This window comes from Megalobrama amblycephala, linkage group LG19, assembly GCF_018812025.1.
Source record: "Megalobrama amblycephala isolate DHTTF-2021 linkage group LG19, ASM1881202v1, whole genome shotgun sequence".
Taxonomy (NCBI): Eukaryota; Metazoa; Chordata; class Actinopteri; order Cypriniformes; family Xenocyprididae; genus Megalobrama; species Megalobrama amblycephala.
This window is the reverse complement of record NC_063062.1, coordinates 18,726,713-18,751,616: the sequence shown is the minus strand read 5'-3', so window position 1 is coordinate 18,751,616 and position 24,904 is coordinate 18,726,713. Positions and strand designations below refer to the sequence as shown.

At 38.1% G+C, this 24,904-nt stretch overlaps 1 protein-coding gene across 5 annotated transcripts in view; it reads left to right on the top strand.

Annotated features, from left to right (window-relative positions):
• zbbx (zinc finger, B-box domain containing) overlaps positions 1 to 24,904 on the top strand; it is a 49,550-nt gene that overhangs the window by 5,795 nt on the left and 18,851 nt on the right. For 2 of the 5 annotated variants that reach the window (XM_048168119.1, XM_048168120.1), the window contains 9 exons: positions 3,708 to 3,798; positions 3,990 to 4,041; positions 4,580 to 4,683; positions 7,409 to 7,504; positions 12,981 to 13,166; positions 15,221 to 15,374; positions 18,311 to 18,422; positions 21,271 to 21,375; positions 23,340 to 23,458. In XM_048168119.1, coding sequence (XP_048024076.1) covers positions 3,708 to 3,798; positions 3,990 to 4,041; positions 4,580 to 4,683; positions 7,409 to 7,504; positions 12,981 to 13,166; positions 15,221 to 15,374; positions 18,311 to 18,422; positions 21,271 to 21,355 — 880 coding nt within the window. In that variant the 3' untranslated portion in view covers positions 21,356 to 21,375; positions 23,340 to 23,458. Of the gene's footprint in view, positions 1 to 3,707; positions 3,799 to 3,989; positions 4,042 to 4,579; positions 4,684 to 7,408; positions 7,505 to 12,980; positions 13,167 to 15,220; positions 15,375 to 18,310; positions 18,423 to 21,270; positions 21,376 to 23,339; positions 23,459 to 23,603; positions 23,666 to 23,915; positions 24,800 to 24,904 lie in introns of those variants that run through there. The other 3 variants (XM_048168122.1, XM_048168121.1, XM_048168118.1) reach the window with 3 other exon arrangements.

The following is a 24,904-nucleotide window of genomic DNA, read 5'->3' as shown; positions in this document are numbered from 1 at the left end:
TGGTCAAAAGTGATATTTATTATGTCACAAAACATTTCTATGTCAATTAAATGCTGTTCTTATGAACTTTCTATTCATCAAAGAATCTGGAAAAATATGTCTACAAAAATATGAAGCAGCACAACTGTTTTCAACATTGATAATAATAAGAAATGTTTCTTGAGCTGCAAATCAGCATATTAGAATGATTTCTGAAGGGTCATGTGACACTGAAGACTGGAGTAAATTCAGCTTTGCCATCACAAAGATAGATTACATTTTTAATGTGCAGTAGTTTAACCTCTCACCTGTCCCACTATGTACTCGAGTGGCAGAAGAGTTGGATTTCTGTGACCCTGACAGGAGATAAGTGTTTGTCTTGTTGGTTGGCACTCAGTGTGTGCGCCTGATGGTAATCCGCCAGTTGTTAGCACAACTGCCACGTTGCTTGTGCGTTTCCCCATAATGCTGACAGGCAGGCTTGAGCGCGGTTAATCCCATCCCAAACGCCCGTCTCCATCAGACTGATAAAGGCCAGCACATAAACAGCCCTTAATGAGAGTGGACAGCACGCAGAGGAAGTGTCCTCTCTCCCTGCTGCCCCTTCCGAAGTCTCTGACTTTCTCAGTCTTTTATAATATAAGATGGATTTAAGTGGAGCTGCTGAGCTGTGTATTTTTAGTATGATAAGGCATGAGCTATTCATGACTTTTCCTGTTGCTCATTCTTAGGGTTAGGTATTTTAGATGGTTCCAGCCTCCTCTATAGTTAGCGTACTGTTAATCACTTTGACAAATTAGTAAATCGCTTATTAATAAAAACTCAAACATGAGTCCCACCCTACTTCCTCTGAACATGTGAACACATTGTGCTCAAGCATTTCTGTGGTAAAGTCACATGATCTGTCACCGAGTACACATTCCTCTGAGATTTTGATATGGATTTTTTCAGAATTTTCCAGGCAGCCATCCAAACAGTTTCACGACCCCGGAGTGGTACCAACATGAAAGAAAGATGCATTTCAACAGCACGGTTACGTCTTTACTTCTTGAAAAATTATATCGTACAAGCAAACACACATAACATACATTTCCATCCTTTGAACACACTCAGGCTTGCGGCTCTATGCCAACATGACAACCCACCCTAAACAAACGGCCTCCCCCGCAATCACACCGTGAATTATTTAGACTGTTGATTTGATGTGGCAACCAAAACAACAAATCAGAAAACAAATGAAGTCGACCTCCATCTGTGTATCTGTGTGAATTATGTAGGGCAAAAGCTTTCATGTACTGTTTGTGTTTGTTTTTCACAATTTGACATGTGCTTAATTAAAAGTTACTAATCAGCAAGTGTTCTTGTTCTGAGTTTATTCTTTCTTTTTATTTATATATTGTCTGAGTGAAAGTCACCGCCACAATGCTAGGATGGTGGATAGTTACCAGGGCGTTGCTATGCAGTTACTATGGTGTTCTGAATGGTTGCAAGGGTGTTGCTTACTGGCTCAAGTCAAAAGAGATATGTCTTCTTTTAGTTAATGGGATTTTCGCTTGTTTCATCATCTGTCAAGCAAAAATTATATGTTTGATTTGCTGTCCATAGCACAGATGTGGAAGAGTTAAAGGGTTAGTTCACCCAAAAATTATGTCATTAATGACTCACCCTCATGTCGTTCCAAACCTGTAAGACCTCCGTTCATCTTCGGAACACAGTTTAAGATATTTTAGATTTAGTCCGAAAGCTTTCTGTCCCTCCATTGAAAATGTATGTACGGTATACTGTCCATGTCCAGAAAGGTAATAAAAACATCATCAAAGTAGTCCATGTGACATCAGTGGGTCAGTTAGAATTTGTTGAAGCATCAAAAATACATTTTGGTCCAAAAATTACGGCGGTTGGCATCCAGCTTATTGGTGCATTACCGCCCCCTTCTGCTCCGGAGTGTGGTTCACGACTCCGCAGTGACGCTGCTGATGTAAGACTCTGCTGACGTGTTATTAGGGGTGTAACAATACATCGATATAGATCGATACATCGATGTAATGTCTAACGATCCGATGCATCGATGCAATGCGTAAAAAATCGATACCTGTGGCTGTGGGCTATTTATAGAGGCTCCTTTGTTTTAACACTCTCCACATTTTCACACAATATCAGTCTATGCATTATCGCCAACGCGTGCATTCTCGTTTAAACTAACTTTCAGAACTTGTGAAAGACACTCGGGACAGTAGATGGAACTGTCACTGGCTGATCGGGACAGTGCTGAATCTTCACGAAAGTTTATAATTTGCTTGTGTTTAAAGCCTTGCAAAAAGCAGTGCGCACACATCTCAAACAGTGTCCGTTAGATCACAACACTGGAGAATAGAGTGCTATGAATCGTTCTTCACACACACAGTAACTGAAATTAAAACTGTTAAAAGAATATGGTCAATAAACTGCCGCATAAGAGCGCCGCGCGCTGTTACTTTGTGTTGCTTCAAGCACATCATTTTGCACACGGGATGTGCATAAGTGCTTTGTGCTGCTCTGTATTGGAGCCTTTATAATAAATATGCACAATGAAAGAATATTAATAGCCTATCTTGTTTTGTCCTACCTATAATATGTTGTTGCTTCATTAAAAACCTGCGCTATACATTTAAAATAAATGTCTTTTAATAGTGTGTGTGTGTGTGTGTGTGTGTATGTATTCCTTGTTTATCAGTTTTTTGACATTACACATTTTAGCACAGAACTAAAATACTTTCTTGACTGTTGTCATGTCATAAGCTGTCATTAGATTACTGTGTGAATTTTTTATTTGTGGATGACCCAATCAGGGTTCAGGATGTGAAATTTTGAAATAAATGTTTGTTATATATTTTGGTTGCAGTTGTGAGTTAATAAAAATGTAACTGGTTGTGTAAAATAAGCTCAAAATATCAAAATATTAATCGTATCGAATCGTATCGCAATCGTATCGCAGAACTTTTTGAGGTATCGGAAAATATCGAATCGCTGGCTATGAGAATCGATATTGTATCGAATCGTGATGAACTGTCCGATTTACACCCCTACGTGTTATCTAGTGCGCCTGAGCTTCGTTTACAGTCTGAGGGAGACGCACGCTGTATTCAAGCTATTCTACATTGTATTTTGGTATTGCTATATTATTTAAAATGGTGCTTAAGTGTGCATGTCGCAGATGTCCTAATCGCCAAAAACAACCACGGCAACGTAAAAGTGCATTACCAACGCCGACAGATGAAAGGATTCAATGGAATCAATTCAGTGGAATCAATTCAATGGAAAGGATTCCGGAAGAGAAGAAAATGCTGAATAAAGTCGTAGTTTTTGTTATTTTTGGACCAAAATGTATTTTCGATGCTTCAAAAAATTAAATTAAACTAACCCACTGATGTCACATGAAGTAGATGATGTTTTTATTACCTTTCTGGACATGAACAGTATACCGTACATACATTTTCAATAGAGGGACAGAAAGCTCTTGGACTAAATCTAAAATATCTTACACTGTGTTCTGAAGATGAATGGAGGTTTTACAGGTTTGGAACGACATGAGGGTGAGTCATTAATGACTTTTTTTTTTGGGTGAACTAACCCTTTAAGCACTGGATTTTAAAACTTAGGGTTAAGCGTTTTTCAAAAATGTAAAATAGTACTCTAAATGATGCAGTTCTGTGCTGAACTGAGCAACTTTCTGTGATATTTCCACACAGGAAGATGGGAGCTTCTCACTGGCGTTCTGCACAGGCTCTCGCCCCTGCGTTTCAGAGTGTCAAGACGAACAAGGGGAACGCACCTCACAGAGTAAGTCTTTTCTCATCAGACATTATCTTTTCATCACACAAATAAACTCTCTGTTTATAAGGCCGACTTCACCTTCATTCATGCCAGTGATGGTCCAAATCTTTGGACGCACTTTATAGAATTAACTGCTTGAACAATTTAATGGTGGTTTTGGTGATAATGTGGTGTTTGAAATATGTTGTTTCGGGCAGCTCTCTCCAGGCAAAATGAAGATTAGAGTGCTGAAGGATGAGTCTGTGCCAGGTGGGTGGAGTGGAATCTGAGATGTGTTTTGCCTGGTTTGTTTTGAACTCTTTTTTTCTCAAATTTATCACTTGGACACTAGTATGGTAAAGTCTTAGCTTCATACCCCTTCTTTTTCTGTGTGTGAACTCATTTCCGAATGGTGTGAGCCAAAATTGTCTTTAGCACTGTTCCAAACGCTTGTAAGCTAACTATTTCATGACACAAAGCTTGTTCCAAACAATAGACAGCATAACTATTGGCATCACATGTACTATCACAGAGACTGGACTGCAAAATGTTATTTTCTTGATCATTATTTTGACTTGTTTTCGTCTCTGAAAACAAGAAAGAAATAAAGATAACAATAATGGTGTTTTGCAGAGTTAAAAAAGTAATGCAAAGTAAATGTCAGTTATACATATACTTGTATTTTATCAGTTTTTATAAAAATGGCTCTATCTAATTATAAATTGACCATTTTACCCAAAAGTTTTGTATTGTTAGAGTACTGAAGTGTACAGAAGTCATGAATTTTTTTGTGTTTATATAAATGCAGCAGTTCAGAAGCAGGAACCAGCCAGCAAGGCACATGGCACTAACAGGAAGCTTAAACTGAGTGGAAAAGTCTGTGGACAGTGTGAAGTTCAACTGGCTGGACTGGTGAGTTTTCATCCGTTCTGTTATTTGAACTTTTTTTAATCCCAAGCTATGCATCCCTTTCATTCATCATGCATCATGTCTCAGGAGTCTCTTTTTCTCAACAAGGCTACATTTATTTAATCGAAAATCCAGTAAAAATAGTAAAATTGTGAAATATTACTACATTTTTTCTTAAATATTTTATTGTTTGAATACATTTTAAAATGTAATTTATTCTTCTGATGGTAAAGCTGGATTTACAGCATCATTACTCCAGTCTTCAGTCTCACGATCCTCCAGAAATCATTCTAATATGCTGTGCTGATTTTCCGATTTCTGCAAGGTTCATGGAGATTCATCTTTTAAAACACATTCAATAATTCTCTTTGAGACACTTTGTAGCAAGTAAACAAGATGTCCTTGAGCAACAGTTTGTTTGTGAAACTAACATGATGTATTTCTGCATGTACAAACATTCATACATAGAGGGCTTTCTGTACATCTCTTCATGAGGACTGCCGTGCCACTTCATTTAATGTCTATTATTATGGGATCATCAATTTGACCCAGACATCAGACATATCAGTCAAACAGTCTTTCTCGACCAGAATAAGCTAAAGGGTGGACCAGACTTCATAACAATAGTCAAATGTCTGGTTCTGCAAGACTAAAGTGCATGACACAAAGGTTTGTTCACACTTTCTATTCTGAGCCATGACTGGCACCAGTAGATTGAACTGCTCCCAAATACAATGCTGCAAATATATTCCTACTCATCCGACATGATTTCTTAGCAAAGAAGACATGAACTGCAGATTCTATAGTCCGGAAGCCCTCTTAAAAATCAGTTTGGGGAGAATGCTGCTGCTGTCCACCACTGTGCTGCTGTAATTTATTTCAGTGGTGTCGTGCTGAAATGAGACCTTTTTTTATGTGGCCATTAAAAGAGCTGGTAATGGGCACAGCTGTAGATTCACAGAGCAGCACTGTATTTACCCTTTTCTTTATTCACTGAGTGTGTGTGCGTGCTTGTGTGGTCATATTAAAGGGAACCCTATCACCCCTGGTGTGTGTGTGTGTGTGTGTGAATGGGACTTGAGTGCTTTGAGACAGACAGTCTCGAGGGGACATGTACCTGTGGAATTTGCACACAGGCATTTGGCTGTCAAAGACAGCAAGTGTGTTAAAGTGAATGTTTGGTGTGTGTGTGTGTGTCTGTCTCAATGTATTTATGGATGTGTAGAGAGCCAAAGCTTCCTAAGGGTTTTCTCCATGCTTACTCACACAACCCTAGAGGAACCCACCGGAACTAAAGTTGAGCTAAAAGCTGTTGTTTTGTTGTTATTTTGTGAAATGTACTATTTACTGCAAACTACATAGTATGCACTGGATACTGCCTGCTTTTTTAAATGGTATGTGAAATATAGTTTCAGACATCATGCTTACAGATCTGCCCTGTACAAAACTGTACACAAAAATGACAAGCACTTGCTGATACTGTATCTAGTGGCTTTGTTTTAAGTTCTAGGTGGAAAGTAAACTAGAAATCCACAAGCAGAATTTTATTTTTAGATTCGTTAACATTTGTACACACATTACAAAGCCTACACATTTTTGTTTCTGAATGAGTTATTACTTCATTAACTAGTCCTTAAATGGCATGTAAAAACAAAACAGCTGGTTGCTTTATTGGTCAGTTGATCTTTTCTTGTCTATATACTAGCTTTTTTTATTTGGGTGAAATAGTGAGAGTTGTATGCTAGTATGCTGTTCCGAATTCAGCCTTATTTTAAGTTGCAAAATTATTTCCAGTTATAGCCAGTGTTATTTTACTATTATTTCTGTGCAGTTATTGTTATTTTGTTATTTGATGTCAGTTAGTTGCAAAAACGTTTCATTTATAATTTAATTTAGTTTGTTTTTCATTTAATATTAATATTTTATTTTATTTTAGCGTTATTTCAGTTAACAAAAGTCATTTTTAATAGTTTTTGTTAATGATAACACAGACTATGTCATTCTGCATCCTTGTTGTTTAATTTTTTAATGTTTCATTTTATGTTAAACAAGTCTTGATAAACTAGAATTTAAGAAGCCGATGAGTTTATTTGTTATGCTGGTTAAAGGTCAAGCAGAGCACATTGCATTGTGGAACACAATTTTGCGCAAAGTGCTCTGCATATACTTCACATTTTGATATATTATGTTCTAGGTTAAACATATATTCAATGCATACAGAATATGCACGTATGCCTGCTGTGCACAGTGCACATACTATTTCTGCAGTATAACATATTCAAAGTCTGTCCCAAAATATTCAAACTCTTCCAAGAATTATGCATCTCTCAAGCTGAAGTGCTGCATCATCATACAGAGAGGGCATGCAGACGTTCAGACCAAATTAATCAAGACAGCATTGCTGGCTACATACATTTACAAGTGTCTCTTCAGCTGTGGGTTTGATCGACCTTCCTTTAAATTCATGTGCCGATATGCAGTCTTTCTCTCTACCCGTCTGTCCATCAAAAGGATTCTCTTATCGCCCTCCGCACTCATTTACAATCGGTAACAAAATAATGAGCTCCCTTAAGATATGTGCAACTCCCTTCTCTCCATTTTAATATGTATCGTGTTGAGCAAAAAGTGCAAGATATTTAAATATATTGCTGATAATGAAGTTTTTGGGGGTAAATATACCTTGCCGTACATATCCTGGGTTTATTTAATTGTTTTTGATCTGTTTCAGATGTGTTCGGAATGCGGAGAGGATTATTGTGTGGGCTGCTTTGTCAGATTCCACCAGAAGGGGGCACTAAAGCGCCATCGCATGGTTCCTGTACAGGTGAGGAGGTGTTCTGGCAACCTTCGTCCTTCCCACGCAAACACACACACACACACACACACACCTACACACGCCTGCAGCAGCGCCAGGCACAAACCCCGTCACTGAGCAGATTCCATCTTCCTCCTCATTCCGTTTCTCAGAAATGTAGAACGCTGGTCACCATTAGTGGACAATCTGCTCACTGTAACCCTACTCTGATTACACACACCTGTTTCCGGGTTAGAGAGCAGCCACACAAACACGCAGCACGAAGGACAGCTGATGTGTGTTCACACACACTCGCTCTCGTCAGCTGAAGTTTGTTTTAGAGACTTGAGCGGCCCCGTGGTGAGGTGTTTGATTGAAGCTTTTATCAGGCGGTCAATACATCCATCATTGCATCGGATCGGAACATCAGTGCCAGAGGAGGGGGTGCTGTAGGGACCATCGCAGTCCTGTTAGCAAAAGATGCACAAACCTTAGTTTTTCTTCAGTCTTTGCAGTCACATTCCCTGCTAAAAAAACAGCATAGATTCAAAGACATTCATTTTAACCCCAGCAAGTGTTTTTATTAACAAAAATGAAAGGAAAAATGTCAAAGATACATTTTTATGTCAACTTGACTGCCTTCTTTGGGAAGAAAAAAAACTGTTTAAAAAATCTAAAAAGTGTTATTATGCCTTACAGACATACATATTGTAGATTTATGAAACAAGGTGGAAGAATTTATTTGTTGAATTTTTGTTGAATTTCTTGGAATTGCAATTCAGAAAAGACTCTTTCTGTCATTTAAATTTCAATTCTAAAACATTGCTAAGTTGGTTAAAGTGGTTGTAATGTGTCGCTATGTGGACACTAGGGTGTTGCTAGGTGATTTAAAGACTTCAGAGTGGTTGTTAGGGTGTTTGTATGCAGTTACTAGGGTGCTCTCGGTGATTGCTTAAGGCTGGAATACACCACATGACTTTTGTTCAGATTTTTGCCCAGATTTGCAGTCTGGATGAGTTGACAATAGTTGTAGAAAACTGGAGTACCGGTAACTACACATATTTTCTTAAAAAGCCACATGTTTTGAGGTGTTATTCATGTTCAGGACAGGTTACTATAGTGCAATAGATGCTTGCCTAATAAGCAGCATAATAATATTTTATCCTTTTCTTAATTTCTCTTTGTATCCATTAAATTAACTGTATGTAAAAATAACTGTGCTCATTAAATTACCTTTAAGCTTTATGTGATTTTAATATTATAGTATCACTCTGAACTACAGTTACTTAATTGATAGTGATTTGAAGGTTGACGCTAATTACACTGACTTTTGTGTACAGAACTATGTATAACTGTAATTAGTACATTTCTTTCAAGAAAAGAAAATCAACAAACATTATACCGGTCAAACGTTTGGAATAATTAAAAAAACGTTTTTTAAGCAGTTTCTTATGCTCACCAACGCGGCATTTATTTGATCAAAAATACAGTAATACAATAATATTTTGAAATATTATTACAATATGGCCCACCACAGATCAGAGTCTCTTCACATCATGGCCGCCACACCAGAGCTTCTTCACATCATGGCCGCCATGCCAGAGCCTTCAGCCATCAGGGACGATATGCTAGAGTGTCCAGCCGTCATGGATGCTGCACCTGAAGCTACTAAGGTGGTTCCTAGGCATTTGAGACTAGCTTCTAGTTTGGCGGACCCACCACTGATGTCGGTGCGAACATCTTCAGTCACGTCTACTCTGCTGTGGTGGTCATCTGCTCCACCATGGTGGTCTTCAGCTCTGCTGAGATGGTCTTCTGTACTGTCGGCTCCGCCCTGGCCACCTGACCTGCCTGCTCCACCCTGGCCACCTACTCTGCTGGCTCCGCCCTGACTCCGCCTCAGTCTCCAGTGTTGCCTCTTCTCCATGGACCTGGCCCTCCATCCGGCCCCTCTCCACCTCCCTCCTGTATTTCTGTGACTTTCGAATACACTCCCTAAAGGGTTAGTTCACCCAAAAATGAAATTTCTGTCATTAATTACTCACCTTCATGTTCCACACCCATAAGACCTTTGTTCATCTTCAGAATACAAATTAAGTTATTTTTGATAAAATCCGAGAGGTATATGACTCGTCCATAGACAGCAATATAATCACCACTTTCAAGGTCTAAAACAAAAATATCGGCTTTATTCAATAATCTCTTCTCTTCCCTGTCATTATCCTTACACAGCTGATGCAGTGAGCACAGTGAAGGCTTCCGTGTTTACGTCCAAATGCCGGCTTAGTGTTGGCCAAAGCTGCACACGTGAGCAGCACACATGTGTGCAGATTTGCCGGCCAATATGTGTTCTGACTTAGAACCTGGAAGCGCTGGACGTAAACAGCATATGAGAGTGACACAGAAGAGAAGATATTGTTGAATAAAGTCATTATTATTTTATTTTTTTTGCGCACAAAAAGTATTCTCGTTGCTTCATAAAATTAAGGTTGAACCACTGCAGTCATGTCGACTGTTTTAACAATGTCTTTAGTTTGCCTGGAAAATCCAGCCTCACCACTGTACCAGCGGATGAGTCTGGTCGGCCATTGAATCAATTCAATTTCTAGGGCGGAGCAAATCCGAGCAAACAGGAAGCGGAGTAAACCAATCAGAGAAGGGCGGATATGACGTTAGCAAAGCGACAAGCGAGTCAACAGCGAAAAGTAAATAATTAACGTGTTTTTGGTCATTTAAAACTGAATTCACGGCTGAATAGAACAAACTCTCGGGTCTCCCGTGCGCAGTCTTTGTTGATATTGAAGGGACTTTCGCCGCACTAGAGTGACGCTGTTTGCGTCACTGAAATAAACAAATCTGATTGCACGGTACGGTTTGGAGTTGACTCGAATCGTGACGGAGGGCGGACTGACCAGACTGATATATCTTGTAGAAGATATATCAGTCTGGCCTTGCCAGGCAAGTCTTTAGTACCTTTCTGGACCTTGAAAACGGTAATTATATTGCTGTCTATGCACGAGTCATATACCTCTTGGATTTCATCAAAAATATCTTAATTTGTGTTCCAAAGATGAATGAAGGTCTTATGGGTGTGGAATGACATGAAAGTGAGTAATTAATAACAGAATTTTCATTTTTGGGTGAACTAACCCTTTAATGGTGGTGGGGGTATGTCTTTACCAGAGACCACTTATTTGTTTCACTGTCTACCTGTGTTCTGGACTTTGCTGATATTTGGATCTTTTACCTATTATATGGATTATGATTCTGCATTGCCCTAATAAAGCTGCGTTTGAATCTTCTACCTCTCTGTCATCGCCGCAAGTAACAGAAATAATGAATTTTAAAATATACATAATTTGTAACATTAAAATGTCTTTATAATGTTATATAAACATTGCTTGCTTAATAAAAGTATTAATTGTTTTGAATTATGTATCACGGTTTCCACAAAAGGATCATGCTACACTGAGTGTAGTGAAGACTGGAGTAATGATGCTGAAAATGTAGCATTGCCATCACAGGAATGAATTACATTTTAAAATATAGAAAACAATTATTTTAAGTTGTAATAATATTTGATAATATAACTATTTTACTGTATTTTTTATTAAATAAATGTAGCCTTGGTGAGCAAAAGAGACCCAACCGACCCAAACTATACTCTTTCGAACCAAGCAGTCGGATAATCTCTGAGTCATTCAGACCATGTTGAGTCTATACTGGGATAAATCAGCTCATTATGGCCTCCATCGCAAGTTAAGCGCTAACCCCAGGGCATACAGGAAACATATGCCTCACAATGGACACATGACCAAAAGCTATAAATATGTATATACATCATCATGTGTGTGTGTCAGTGTTGTTTGGAGCATGTGAGTTGCTCCAATTATTGCATACTGCAGGTATGCTGGCAAGGTGTGGTGATTGGCTCTTCCTGGGAGAGGATGACTCTGAGTGACCCACATAAGCCCTTCACATCTGTCCTCATGTTTACATCCAGTCATTCAGCATTAGGTAGCACATGTGCACCACCAAACTTCCTTTTGACCTGCTTGACTCTTACGCGGCACTGCCACATGCTGGAAGATGTTAAAGTAGTTACACAAACACAAGCAAACAAGTCTAGATAGCGGAGAAACAGAAGAACCCATAGGCTCTATTCATAAACCTAGTGACTTGCCTGTTACTTTGGATACATTTACATTATCCAAAGTGACTTACATTGCATCGAAGGCATACATTTTATCAGTTCATGTTTTACAAACCCATGACCTTGGTGATGCTAGCACCATACTCTATACTGTTTGAGCTATAGGAATGTACAAAGGTGCTGAAGAAGGTGCACTGAGTGAAAGAGAGATAATGAGTGAAATCGAAATTATCAGAGAAAGAGAGAGCAGTCACAACTTTGCGCTCACTTGGCAAGAAACCGAGAATTGTATTTAACTATGCTCGGCTCTAATGCAGCTTTATGCATCCTAATCCTGTTTAATTTGCTTCCATGGGGGAAAAAGAGAACAAATATTAATATTTTCGTCCTCGAGTTTGTTCTTTGCAATCTTGGTTTGTCTTTGGCTGTCTTTGACAGAGACGTTTCCCCATCTGCTTTTGATTCATTCTCTTTTATCTCTGTTTTCAAGTTGCATGCATTTCTTCCCCCATTAATAGTTTCCTATTGCTTGCTATTGTCTGCAAACATAAACTATTGATATTCAGATATAAACTAATTAATTTGCTAATGTTTACTCTAGTTTGAGTGCATAATAAAAATGTATTCACAAGACAGTAGAGGTCTTATCTGATGTGGTAAGGGAAAGCATTATTCAGCAGCCCTGACCACCATAATGGCCACTAACAATGTTATCTTAAGGACATGATGTCGTAAAGAGGAATTAGACGAATGGCTATCGGTTATTGGGCTAATTACATAATTTAATCAAGCTTTTCTTCTGGGCTAATATTCATTTGCACATTTTACAGAGATATTTGATCATTTTTGCAGTAATCAGTAATAAAAACTGAAATTGCCTGGTGTGAATGTGATAAACTCAAAGAAATCCTACCAAGCTACCTGTAGGTGGTTTTGTGGTTGAAAGCCTGAAAATCGATGTGTATTGCTTTTTGCAACCTACTTTTACTGTAGTATGACTTATGTCATGTTGGCTGTAATTTCAAAGCGAGAAGTGTGTATTTTAATATTTTTCCCATGTACAATGTCCTGCATTATAGACTTCCTTTTTAAGTGCATTATTGTTTACATGATTGTTGTTTTTTCTACGAACTGATAGATGAAAATTTCATTGGAACCGACAGCATGCTACAGATGCTGTCTATAAAGCTTGTTTTGAACACAGGATATCCACTTAATGATTTGGATGAATGCTTTACCTACAGAGAGTGTGCATTCATTTGGTTGCATCAGTACATTAGCCGAGTCATTAACAGAATGCATTTGTGCACTTTAAATTAAAGGTCTGTTTGAAATCTATGTTTCATCCCCCAGGCAGAGCTCCAGACCCCTGTCAGCACTCGGGATGTGTTGGGTCGCCTCCAGCAGCAGGTGAGCGGTGAGGAGAGTCAACTTGCACAAGCTCAAGGTGCATTCTCCAAATCCGCTGATGAAAGAGAAGCCACAGAGGAAAGATCAGCTCCTAGGCCCATGTCTGATAACCAATCACACCACACACAGGTGAGTCACTGATTGTTTTGGATGGTACATCAAAGTCCTTATAAACTAAATGATAAATTTAGCTTCTTTAGGTCACATCCAATTAGAAACGTATAATGTATTAAATAGGTATTCATAATGTACATTGTAACGCATTATATCTTTTCATAAATAATTGTCAAGTGATAGGCCTTTTTTATTCTTCCGTGTTTGCAAGAAAATAAAAACAAAACAAAACACAAAAGAAACTCTTCAATATCAGTATTCCATATCCAGTATTTAACCCATATCAGTGTCAGCATCAATATTTTCTTTCATTGATGTATAATTCTTCACAAATCCATCTAAAAAGATATGAGGCCAGTTCCATAAACTTTGTCACTATGTTAAGACTGTGTCATAAAGAGATAGTTCACCCAAAAGTCTTTTACTCACGTTGTTGGTTTAACCTACAATTTCTGAAGAGACACAATCACTTTGTATGATGAACAGATTGAATTTAGGCTTTTATTCACATTATAAACATTGATCAGCGAACATAAACAGAAGCTCGATCGAACCTGCGAAAGCTCAAACGTTCTGCGTAACACGCGAGAATGAACCACATTTTGTTCTCGCACGTCAAGCAAGCATGCTTGAGCTTCTGTTTACCATAACTAATATGTGCGTTGATGAATGTTTAAATGTGAATAAAGTCTAAATTCAATCTGTTCATCATATAAAGCGATCAAGTCTCTTCAGAAGATTAGGACTTAACTGCTCAATTCATATGGATCAGTTTTATGATCACTTTATGAACTTTTTGAAGCGTCAAAGTGGTAGTTGCAAAGCTGTCAATGGAGGGACATTGTGTTCTGAAGATGAACGAAAGTCTTACTGGTGTGGAACGACATGAGGGTGAGTAATTAATGACAGAATTTTCATTTTTGGGTGAACTAACCCTTTAAGAACTAGTTTTACCAACTAGCAGTTAACCAAGGGGTAATCAGTCTTACTTTCCCAATTCCAATTTACCAATAGACCAGTCTACCATTTTATGTAACTGACTTTAAAAAGTCTTGATGAAAAAAAAAAAAACTTAAAAAAAAAAAAAAAAAAAAAAACTGACTAACTTTTAAGACTAGTCTAAGCAGTTTATGCAACCGGCCTTTGTCGCAGCTTCTAATGAATGCCCATAAATGACAAAACAAATAAAACTTTTTTAATATTTTAATATTTGTTTTGATTTTTTAAATTTAACACATTTAGCATAGAATGAAAACAAGAGGACAATGCATATTAAAGAGCATTAGAAGAAGGCAATTTAATTTATTCCTGCGATGACTAAACTGAATTTTCAGCATCATTACTCTAGTCTTCAGTGTCACAAGATCCTTCAGAAATCATTCTATTATGCTGATTTGCTGCTCAAGAAACATTTCTTAATTTTTCAGTGTTGAAAATAGCTGCTTAATATTTGTGTAAAAACAGGATACGTTTTTCTTCAGGTTTCTTTGATGAATAGAACAGTGTTTATTTGAAATATAAATCTTTGTAGCATTATAAATGTCTTTACTGTCACTTTTGATCAATTTAATGCACCCTTACTGAATAAAATATTTTTTTTTTCTTACTGAACCCAAACGGTATTATAATTTTAAATGGCTTTTAGTCCAGAGTTTTGCTGCTAGCATTCAACAAAATAAAGAGCAAAGGATGCGCATTAGGTGTCTAATTGTATTTTATCATCATTGTACTGCCACACAGAATGATGGGAAATGAATTTTTATTGCACACATACAGTATGTTGCTTCATAAAACATTCAAATGAACATTTCTAGCCAGCTGTATCTCTGTTCAGCGTCGAATAGCAATTGATATCTCCCAACTCCTAGCATCTCTTTCTTATACTGTTTCTGGGTAGATTTAGTTTTATTGGTAAGTTTTTGTTGGAAGGAAGGAAGTAGACATTTGAACACGTACCTGCTCTCAACTTTCTGTACAGTGTGGAAACTTGGCCATGTGCTCCATTTAATTTAGTCTCCTTCTCTCACTCTCTCTGTCACTCTCATTGTGTTCTCTGTGTCTCGCCTCAGGTGTTGTTTGTGAATGACGGTGTTGACGTGGAGGATGAGGAGACTGGTGAGGAAGAGGACAGCTCTCTTTTGAGAGGACGCTTTGATGAAGAGCAGTCAGCCAGGTCCTTCCAGGAGGCTCTGAAAGAGTGGAGAGAGAGGGGGCCGAGACCAGGTAACAAACACACACATGCAGCTGAGTCTGTGCGAATATGCTACAGTCAAACGACAGTAATACAATGACATGCTGTCAGGTTTGTGTGAGCTGCCACATATATTCTGTGGCAGGCTGTCAGAACACACACAGTCTCTAATAAAGCATACTCATGTGTGGCATTGACTGAAATAACGCACGCCACGAGCGTGACAGCGCCACTGATTGGTTGCCAGGTAACTACATATATGCATGACAAACATGTGCTCTGTGACGGTGCATGTGTGTTTCCAGGTGCTGTGTACAGTTTGAAGAATTGCCTCTGTGATTTGACAACTAATGACGCAATGAGTTTGAGGAATTATTTGCAGAAACTTGAAAGATGATGCCAGGTCACAGGAATTCAATCTGTTAGGGATATTAGTCGAGAACCGCTGGATGCAGAGGAGGTTTTTGTTGCTAAATGAAAGCAGACATGACGTTTCCACTCACTTGACTCCTTTAAGAGAATCACTTTACCTCTGACATTTTCAGCTCAGCTCTGCATGAATTCAAATACTAGCTTAGTTCATCCTATGCAGTATATACTGTTTAGAAATATATAAATCGGTGCCTTTATTTATATGCATATATATATATATATATATATATATATATATATATATATATATATATATACATATATACATACAGTGGGTACGGAAAGTATTCAGACCCCCTTAAATTTTTCACTCTTTGTTATATTGCAGCCATTTGCTAAAATCATTTAAGTTCATTTTTTTTCCTCATTAATGTACACACAGCACCCCATATTGACAGAAAAACACAGAATTGTTGACATTTTTGCAGATTTATTAAAAAAGAAAAACTGAAATATCACATGGTCCTAAGTATTCAGACCCTTTGCTCAGTATTTAGTAGAAGCACCCTTTTGATCTAATACAGCCATTACTCTTTTTGGGAAAGATGCCGAAGTTTTTCACACCTGGATTTGGGGATCCTCTGCCATTTCTCCTAGCAGATCCTCTCCAGTTCTGTCAGGTTGGATGGTAAACGGTGGTGGACAGCCATTTTTAGGTCTCTCCAGAGATGCTCAATTGGGTTTAAGTCAGGGCTCTGGCTGGGCCATTCAAGAACAGTCTTGTTGGAAGGTAAACCTTCGGCCCAGTCTGAGGTCCTGAGCACTCTGGAGAAGGTTTTCGTCCAGGATATCCCTGTACTTGGCTGCATTCATCTTTCCCTTGATTGCAACCAGTCGTCCCGTCCCTGCAGCTGAAAAACACCCCCACAGCATGATGCTGCTTCACTGTTGGGACTGTATTGGACAGGTGATGAGCAGTGCCTGGTTTTCTCCACAAATACCGCTTAGAATTAAGGCCAAAAAGTTCTATCTTGGTCTCATCAGACCAGAGAATCTTATTTCTCACCATCTTGGCAAACTCCATGCGGGCTTTCATGTGTCTTGCACTGAGGAGAGGCTTCCGTCGGGCCACTCTGCCATAAAGCCCCGACTGGTGGAGGGCTGCAGTGATGGTTAACTTTCTACAACTTTCTCCCATCTCCCGACTGCATCTCTGGAGCTCAGCCACAGTGATCTTTGGGTTCTTCTTTACCTCTCTCACCAAGGCTCTTCTCCCCCGATAGCTCAGTTTGGCTGGACGGCCAGCTCTAGGAAGGGTTCTGGTCATCCCAAACGTCTTCCATTGAAGGATTATGGAGGCCACTGTGCTCTTAGGAACCTTAAGTGCAGCAGAAATTTTTTTGTAACCTTGGCCAGATCTGTGTCTTGCCACAATTCTGTCTCTGAGCTCTTCAGGCAGTTCCTTTGACCTCATGATTCTCATTTGCTCTGACATGCACTGTGAGCTGTAAGGTCTTATATAGACAGGTGTGTGGCTTTCCTAATCAAGTCCAATCAGTATAATCAAACACAGCTGGACTCAAATGAAGGTGTAGAACCATCTCAAGGATGATCAGAAGAAATGGACAGCACCTGAGTTAAATATATGAGTGTCACAGCAAAGGGTCTAAATACTTAGGACCATGTGATATTTCAGTTTTTCTTTTTTAATAAATCTGCAAAAATGTCAACAATTCTGTGTTTTTCTGTCAATATGGGGTGCTGTGTGTACATTAATGAGGGACAAAAATGAACTTAAATGATTTTAGCAAATGGCTGCAATATAACAAAGAGTGAAAAATTTAAGGGGGTCTGAATACTATCAATACCCACTGTATATATATATATACTGAATCAAATCTATAGCAGTCATCTCACACACTTGATATTTGTAATCAAAGTAAATTTATTTTACTTGGACAGGGAAAATAACAATAACATGGGTGGAGTCTCTCTGCAGCATGTCAGCAAATATAAATGGGAGGTCTGTTAACTGAAGGTGCACCTCCTAACATATATTTTATGTGTTTTGGGGGGAGTTAAAATTAAATAGGATAGCTGTTCTTACACTCCTTTAAGCTTAATGGTCAGATCATGCTGTAGCAATCTAAAATAACTCCTTATCCTGTGTCAGACTCGTTGCGTTTATTCCTTTCTCTGACTTCTCTTTCTGTACTTGGCTAGCAGGAGTCTCACCCGCTGCAGTGCTGCTTGGCTTGTGCTCAGTGTGATAATGACTGCTGTGTTAAGGGGGTTTCAAATGCACTGAAGTCTAACCGGCCTTTATATCCTCACAATACAGCAAAAGAACTCTCAAAACAAAGGCAGAATTATGTCAATAGTACTGCTTGAATTCTGCACCAGACAGCTTATTTTTCTCATTTAGTCTCATGTGTCTGTGTTTAATATAAATTCTTTAGTGGTTTGCTTTATGCTCTGGATGGTAGTGCTGTATGTAATCGGGTTATACACACTGCAGCTAAATATGATTACTATCCTGTTCTGTATGCACACAATTCAGATTTGAAGACTTGATTGGTGTCTTTTTTCTTTCTAGTGTCTGTGATGGAAACACAAACAGAGAAAGGATCCCATCAGTTAATTCATGTAGAGTTCAAGGAGGACACTCTGAGCTACATGGAGAAACTCCTCCTGAAAAAACACCGCAGGTTAGCTCTTGACACTTCACACTTTATAACCGAACAGACACCAATTGAATAAGAGCATTACAAGCTTCATTTACCTTCCCAGGCCCCAATTAAGGTCCATTTAAGATCAGTTAATGACTTATGTTTGCTAATTACATAGCCTCACCTTTAAGTTGTTCCACCACAGAGTCGCCGGAATTTATTGAGCTAATCAGCACCAAAGCAGTTTCGTGGTATTGTTTAACTTTGTAAAATGACTCTTAAACACACACCGGCACTGTTCCAAAACCTTGTAAGCTGCACATGTAGGGACTATTTTAATGCACTGCAACATGCTCCCTTCTAAGATAGCTTATTTTGGTATTCTTTATTTAAATTATTTAAATTAAGCACAAATGAAATATAAATATTACAGGAAATACGTAAACTTTAAAAACTTAACCTTAGTTTAAGTACTAAAATGAAGTAAAAATAAATTAAGCTAAATAGAAATATAAAAAGAAAATAATAAAAAATGACAAAAACACAAATTACTAAAACTAAAATGAAAAATGAAAACTGAAAATATAAAAAAATAAAAGCTAATTCAAAATACTAATAAAGACAATAATAGTATGTAAATAATACTAAAATAACGCTGTGTAGAATGTTCCAGGTCAGTCATTTACAAGATTCCGTTTCAGTTAGGGTGCTGCCTTTGAAGACAGCTACCTATGTACGCCGCACACTAAGTTTGAAACAGAGCCAATAAACAGTTGTTCTGCCCCCCAAAAGATTGCAATGCTCGCCTACGAAATGAGAAAGCACGCAAAATACTCAAACACAGTATCTGTAAACCCTCCTAAGCGCTTTGAACTGCATCTCGAGCTTCTGGAGTGTTATGGTATCTGTGACAGCGGTGGTATTTAGGTCGGCTATTCAAGAAGGGTCTAATTGTGAATCCATTAAATTGCCTTCTTTTGAGGCCGGGTGTGTGAAGAATCACGGAACAGGAAGCTGGATTTTTCAAGCAAGCGTGTGTGTGTGTTTGGGTTCTGTGGGAGGAGGGCAGACGTGTGGCCCAGGGCTGCAGCTCACACTCTGGAGGAATGGAGTGTGTGATAGGGGAGTCTAATCCCTTCACATGCTCACAAACACACACACGCACACACACAATGAGGAAAGCAGGTTGTGCTGCTGAGGCAGCAAGAGTTGGCTTCAGGAAAGGAAACGAGAGCACAACGAAAGAGATAGAGAGAGACTTGTGTTTGGGAAGACAGAGGGCTGATGGCTTTTCTGCTAATGCGTTTGTATGGTAAATCACCGGTAAACGGACAGAAAAGGTTTAAAGGACTAAACCTGTGTGTCTGGGGAATCTGGCTGAGCTAAGATTTAATCACAAACAGGAAGACTGGGTCATCAACTTCCTTCAGCCCGTTTCAAATTGTTGATTTCCTTGTATGCATACACTGTTTGTAATGTGACATAGCACGAGTACAAGTGTGTGTGTGTGTGTGTGTGTGTGTGTGTATACCACTGTTCAAAAGTTTAGAGTCAGTACATTTATTCAGCAAAGATGCATTAAATTGATCAAAGTGGCAGTAGTGACATTTATAACAATACAAAAGATTTCTGTTTCAAATAAATGCTGTTCTTTTGAACTTTCTATTAATTAACGAATACTGAAAATTCAGCCTTGCCATCACAGGAATAAATTACATGTTAAAATAAATTCAAATTTCAAATTAAATTAAAAAAGTCGTTTTAAATTATAACACTATTTCACAATATTTTTGCTTTTACTGTATTTTTAATCAAATAAATGCAGCCTTGGTGAGACTTACAAATTAGTATATGCTGCAAAAGCCTCGTTTTTCACTTTAAATATTTAAGTATGCATATCTAAACAAATTATGGCAAATAGGTTTTTCTTGCTTTCAACATAATCCTTAAAAATGTATAGTTCAGACCTCATATCTTATCAAATTTTTCTTTCAAGGATGTTTTAATATTTATACTGAAATCAAGAAAAGTGTTAAGATTATTTATCTTTTTTTGACCCACACAGTAGTTTATTTCTGTGTTACAAATATTCAGATTATCACAGAGGTACTGAGAGAAAAGTTTAAAGTTGGGATATAAACACTGATGTCTAAGATAGCGATCAAAATAGAGCAAACCACCTTTTGAAACTAATTTGGCACCTCAAATAACGGTTGTTTCAATTACATTTGTGTAAATGGTGGCGACAAGTGACTGTTCAAAAATGTATTTGTCATTGAATCATTCATTCAAAAGATTTGTTCAAGAACAATGGTTCATCAATGAAACAAGTATTTATTAATGAGTCATTGAATTCATTCAGAACCATTTTTGATTAATTAAACATGTTTCCAGCAATTAGAGTCCAGTTATTAATATTTTGTCAGCACCTTTAGTAAATTACATTATTTTGTTTAGTTTTATATTCAGAATCGTCTGAGAATTGTGATCTCTATTTGAAATAAAAAAATCCTGATTCTCATTTTATCCAGAAACGTGCAGCTAAACCAGACAGCCCACCAACTAGCTGTTTTTCAAAAAGTGTAGTTCTACATATTCCTAAAATAATGTAGGGCAGGACTTGATTTTATACAAACATAGAAATGGATATGATCATGAAAACTGAAAAAAGTGAAACATGTCAGCCTTTTACATTATTGGTTGATAATATTTTTACCCTACTGGTGAAAGATTTTTCAGAGGTGGATAAAGCTATTACTAAAGTGCTGTGCTGCACTGAAATGTTGTTTATTTATAGTTGCACTGTTGAGGAAAGGGAGGCTGATTAATTATCCTCAAATTTCTGAGTGTGATTTACTGGGAACAGCATTATTTTTTTCTCCCTCAGAGGACAAATTGAAGAATTTCAGCCCTTCGTCTGTCGTCCAACGCCGGCCAGAGCCACCCACACCTCCACCTGCAGAGACGGATGAACTGAGCCAACAACTGACAGGTGTGACCCGTTTCATCACACACACACACGCACACACACACACAATTTTAGGATATACATTTTTTCTTGCAAGCATTAGATAATGATTAATTGTGCAAAGTTTAAAACAAAAACTACAGTATATGTATGTATTTTGTCGCTGGAAACATTTCGTGTCATACATGGTTTGGACAAAGGATGATAAGGAGTAGGGGGTGACTGGTCGTGTACATGCCATGCAGCAGGTGTGATTCACAAAGACCCATACAACTGCACTCTCTCCAAAAAGTTGGAGAAATGAGCTGTGAGAGTCAGTGCGGAGGGCAGCTCTCCTCTCACAGCCGGCAACTCGGATCCATCACTGCGTCCCTGAAGTGTAATCACAGAGCTCTTATTACACTGGAGGGAGGGCGATCGTCTGACAGAGCACTCCGACAGCTGATTGAGAGAAGTTTCTAGGTGCTGCTGGGAGGCCAGTTGATCACAGCTGTCAAAGATTTGACCACCTTCAGCTTTTCCCAAACAGCCCCATGATGAGCCCCGTCTCTCTTCATCTGCACCAGTCCAAGCCTGTCACATCTTTTCTGAAGCCCACATCCCTGATGCTTATGCGCAAAACATTTTTCAGTTACTTTTTACTTTTTCAAATGCAAAGGCGTTATTCTGAGCATTCGTCTGATTTGGGTTCTAATGACTGGTCACCTGTTCAGTCTGCTGATAACTTGTTTTGACTCTGTTTTGAATTTAAAGACATACAACGGCATTTGCAAAGCATTTCACTTCTGTAATGTGACATTCTTCTGACTGCAACATAATATGCAGCAAGAATTTGATAAGATCATTAAGTAATTGGTTTCTATTATTTTTCCCCTCTTGTATGCCCTTGTTTACATAAAAAAAAATGTTTCAAAGTTGAACAGTTTATTATAAACTACCCTTTAAAATCAGTACAATGTACTAATGTTTTTAAAAGAAGCCTCTTATGCTCACTAAGGCTGCATTTATTTGTATTTATACATTTTTTACAGTATTTATACAACATTTATAAATATTATTACAATTTAAAATATCTGTTATTGTCATCTTTACTGATTCCAAATCTTTGAATGGTAGTGTATTTTAAAGAAATATTATGAAAACAATCACTTTTTCTATAAGTAATATGAATTTTGCACAGGTGGGCTATTTATTCATAAAATATGTGACCATGGACCACAAAACCAGTCATAAGTCGCATGAGTATATTTGTAGCAATAGTCAACAATACATATTTTTTCTTTTATGCCAAAAATCATTTGGATATTAAGTAAAGATCATGTTCCATGAAGGTATTTTTTAAATTTCCTATACCGTAAATATATGAAAAATGTATTTTTGTGAGTGGATATGCATTGCTAAGGACTTCATTTGGACAACTTTAAAGCTGATTTTCTCAGTATTTTTATTTTTTTGCACCTTCAGATTCCAGATTTCCAAATAGTTGTATCTTGGCCAGATATTGTCCTATCCTAACAAACCATACATCAATGGAAAGATGTATAAAAGTATAAAATTGTCCCTTATGACTGGTTTTGTGGTTCACAGTAACATATATAGGTAAAATTTTGATTTAAAGTTTCATAGGGCATGGACTGAAATAAATCAAATTCAGCTATTTTTCCAATGTACAGTATAATGCAGAAATGTAATGTCTTTTAATGTTAATGTAATAGCTTTCTGCAGTTATAGCAAATAATTATAGATTTGAATTCTGGTATGAAATGCCTATTTTACACTATCCAATCAAATCATGATTTATAAAATCAAAGTCCTGCCCTACTTCCCTATTGAATACTAGTTCATGAATCTTCACGTCATGTCATTAGGCGATCTGTCACTCTGTATTATGAATAAATACACACATTTACAGCAATAAGGCCATTCTGATTATTGAGCTGAATTAATTTAATTGACCATAAATCTGTTTTACTGCATCTGATTTGCAGCAGAGCGGATGGAGTTACACAAATACTTTAACTCTCTCTTCACAATCGGTCTCACTGAGGATGATGGGAAAGTGGACAGCCCTGCAGAATCCCGTTTAAGCATCCTAGAGTTAGATGAGGTAATTATGAACCCCACCACCCCAGTCTTTGTAATGGATTGCTGGCCAGTGGCCAGTGAATGACTCCTCAATGCCGTTTCCATACACTTATCATTCTCTCTTCTCCTGTCATTTTTTTTTTTTTTTGTCGCTTTAATTTTTCCAGATGGTTGGAGATGCTGAAACGTACAGATCTTTTGGAGTCAAGCAGGGAAATAAGAGCAAAATGTAAGAAACAAAAGATCAAGGTGAAAAACTGAGACTTTTTGAAAGGAACGACAGAAAAGTCGGAGTGTCGTCTTGAAGCAGGAATATAATTGAAGAAGCTGTTTTTTCTCAAATCAGAACTGACACTAATACAGTGTCATGTAGACATTTGTATCAGCCACAACTAGACTTAAAATGAGGCTGTTAACTGTGGCAGTATGTTTCAGACTTGTTAGATGCTATATATGCATGTCTGTTTTTCTTCCTAAAGGTTTGCGGCTGTTGAAAATGAAGATTTATCTGGAGGAGGAGAATTTGGATTTTCAGTTTTGACTTCCACACCGTCCTTCTCTACAATGACCAAAGGATTGTTCCAGGAAAGTAATTCTGACAAAAATATCAACTCTTCTCATGAGATGTGGCAGCCTTCACAAGAGACATCATCATTGTCAAGATCAGAAAGCTTTTCTCCACTTCAAATGAGGCTTCAGGGATCACAGCACCTTTTGACTACCTCAGAACCATTTCTGTCAAATTCACGAAGAGGAGGCCAGAAAGCAGAACTGAGTGACTCTCCAAGCCCACAGACAAGGTTTTCTACAGCACAACCGGACAAACCCTTAGAGATTCTGCCAACATCATCTCCTTCACTCCCAAAACCCAATTTGAATCAAACTTTTCCAGACTCTGAGGACCATATTTCTTTTGTCAGCCCCTCTTCTGCTAGAGTACCGTCTGCTAGGTCTTCTCAATGTCATTCTCCTGCATTTCTTCTCATCCCTAAACAAAGTCCAAAACCTCCAAGCTCTCCGTCCCCAAGGTCTAGACCTGTATCCTCTCCGGTCAACCCAATCCAATCTAGATCTGCTCATTCTGGAACGAAACTAGCTCAACTGTCTCCAGAAAGTGCCATCACTTCCCCAAGTACTGCAGTTCCTTCATTAAGGCAGTTACCTAGAGAATCATCACAGTTTGGTTCAGTCTCAGATAGAAGTACATCTACTATGCCTGTCCATGAGTCCGTCAGGTCCTCTACACCAAGGGTTGAATCCTCTCATACTGATGGGCACCATTCACCCCACCCTTCCAAATGGTTAAAGGGCTCACAAAGGTCACCCAAAACTACTGTGCTCTCCCTACAGCTGAGCATGTCAGGTTAGTTTAACTTCTTCTGGTAGATTTTTATTAAAGTTGACTGAACATTGACAATAGCAGTGTCTAATTGCAATTTAGTTTTTCTGGTGCTTGAGCTACTATTTA